Source organism: Octopus bimaculoides, chromosome 3 (genome assembly GCF_001194135.2).
Source record: "Octopus bimaculoides isolate UCB-OBI-ISO-001 chromosome 3, ASM119413v2, whole genome shotgun sequence".
Classification (NCBI taxonomy): domain Eukaryota; kingdom Metazoa; phylum Mollusca; class Cephalopoda; order Octopoda; family Octopodidae; genus Octopus; species Octopus bimaculoides.
Genome location: NC_068983.1, coordinates 15,830,111 through 15,832,187, shown reverse-complemented (window position 1 = coordinate 15,832,187; position 2,077 = coordinate 15,830,111). Strand labels below are relative to the sequence as shown.

Here is a 2,077-nt window from a genome sequence, read left to right as displayed (position 1 = left end):
ATATATATATATATACATATATATTTCTGTATGTGTATGTATGTGTGTGTGTATGTGTGTGTATTTATCCGCCATCACTTGACAACCGATGCTGGTATGTTTACGTCCCCGTAACTTAGTGGTTTGGCAAAAGAGACCAACAGAATAAGTACTCGGCTTACAAAGAATAAGTCCTGGGGTCGGTTTCTTCGACTAAAACCTTTTAAGGCGGTGCTCCACCATGACCTCAGTCAAATGACTGAAACAAGTAAGAGAATAAGAGAATAAGAGAATAAGAGAATAAGAGAATACACACACACAAGTTGACAGTATATTCTGAGTTACATTCTTATTTGTGACTGTAACTGAAAAAGGTCACTGCAATACGTGGACTAAGTGGTGCTTGGGTTGGTGGAGCATTAAATATAAATGTAAACCCTAAGACAGAAAATTTATTTACATATTTCACAACACTAACATCGTTTCATTGTGAAACATACGTCATACATGCATACACATGCGCACGCACGCACACACACACACACATACATATAATGTCTATATGCACGTATGTAAAACGTATACATCTACGGTTGTGTATGGGCGTATGTGTGTATGTTTTCTGCTTATAAGTAAAAAAAAAATTGACAAAGAAGTGAAAGCCGAAACGTATAATATTTTAGAGACTTACCTTCTGTGAGATCTTTAAGAACGAGACCTTTAAGTTCTTTTGGGACTTCATCGTCTGGGATATTTTGTACAAACAGACAGTGCCCACTTGGACTTCTGAAACATATGTAATTGATTTCTGTTTAAGTCACAAAACCAGGAAATACTGAGTGGTGTGGGGGAGGTATCGTCTATTTAATCCTTTCGGTTTCTGACTGGTATTTATTTAATCCATCCTCAGAGTGATGAAAGACCAAAAGTGGATCCAGGATAGATAATCTGCACCCAGAACATAACCCTTTGAATGCAGAAGACGGATATATCCGCTCAATTTTTTTTTTATTTTTTTTTACCGCAGAAAGCGATTTTACCCTCACGGTGTTGAAAAAATCCCCTCCTTAAATTGTGAGAAGTGAAGACGCTCACAGTGTCACTTTTCAAGTTAAAATTTTTTTCCCCCATATTTCATCAAATATATCTTTACACAGCAAAAATCAAACTCTTTTAGCAGTGGATATGAAAACTACTTACAGGAGATACTGAAAAAGTATTACAGAAGGAAAATATATTCCTTCTGTAATACGTATAAAATAAGTACCAGTTGAAAACTGGGGCTGATGTAATCAATTTACTCTTCCCCTCAAATTGCTAGCCGTGTGCCAAAATTTGAAATCAATATTCCATACCTTTAACCCTTTAAATGCGTAAATAAATTTCAAGGTAATTTCTGTAATTACTCCCCAAAAAAAACCCAGAACAAAACAACAAAAGATATACAGAATTTTGTTGGCCAATCCGAGACCAGTGAGATTGATATGGATCATGTCAACACCTGCAGGAATGAGTTAGGAGAAGATTCCAGAAAGCTGATATTCCGATTTAGAATTGCACACGCGCGCACGCACATACACACATACATGCATAAATGCATACCTATATATATATATATAAATTTATATAAATAAGGATAAGATCGATATTTAAAATATTGATCTTATCAAGTGGCCAGCATGGGGATAAAAACCATCAAAGGTAACAATTATTTAAAATTATAATATAGGGTATCTAAGAGATATCTAAGAGTTTTTAGGCGGGCAATTTAAACTGGTCGTGTGCATACGTGCATATATATGTATGTATACATTCGTATATGTAAGTATATTGTATGTTTATATATATATATTTGTATTTATGTACTTTTCTGAGTGTATTCCACTGATGAAGGCAAAGCATTTATTATGCATAGCCAGAAATCCGGGATCTGGAATTATCCAGTATTTCTGCTAGTTTATTTTATCTTCGTCTTCGCTCTTCGTGCTATATGAACATTTATTGTGGTTTAGAGTCAAGATTTGACTGTTATTTTCAGCGTGGCGGTATCTCTTAGATACCCTATATTATAATTTTATATATATATATATATATATAT

At 34.4% G+C, this 2,077-nt stretch overlaps 1 protein-coding gene across 1 annotated transcript in view; it reads right to left on the bottom strand.

Annotated features, from left to right (window-relative positions):
• LOC106882557 (A disintegrin and metalloproteinase with thrombospondin motifs 12) overlaps positions 1 to 2,077 on the bottom strand; it is a 46,169-nt gene that overhangs the window by 11,855 nt on the left and 32,237 nt on the right. The window contains exon 11 of the mRNA XM_014933311.1: positions 671 to 765. Coding sequence (XP_014788797.1) covers positions 671 to 765 — 95 coding nt within the window. The remainder of the gene's footprint in view (positions 1 to 670; positions 766 to 2,077) is intronic.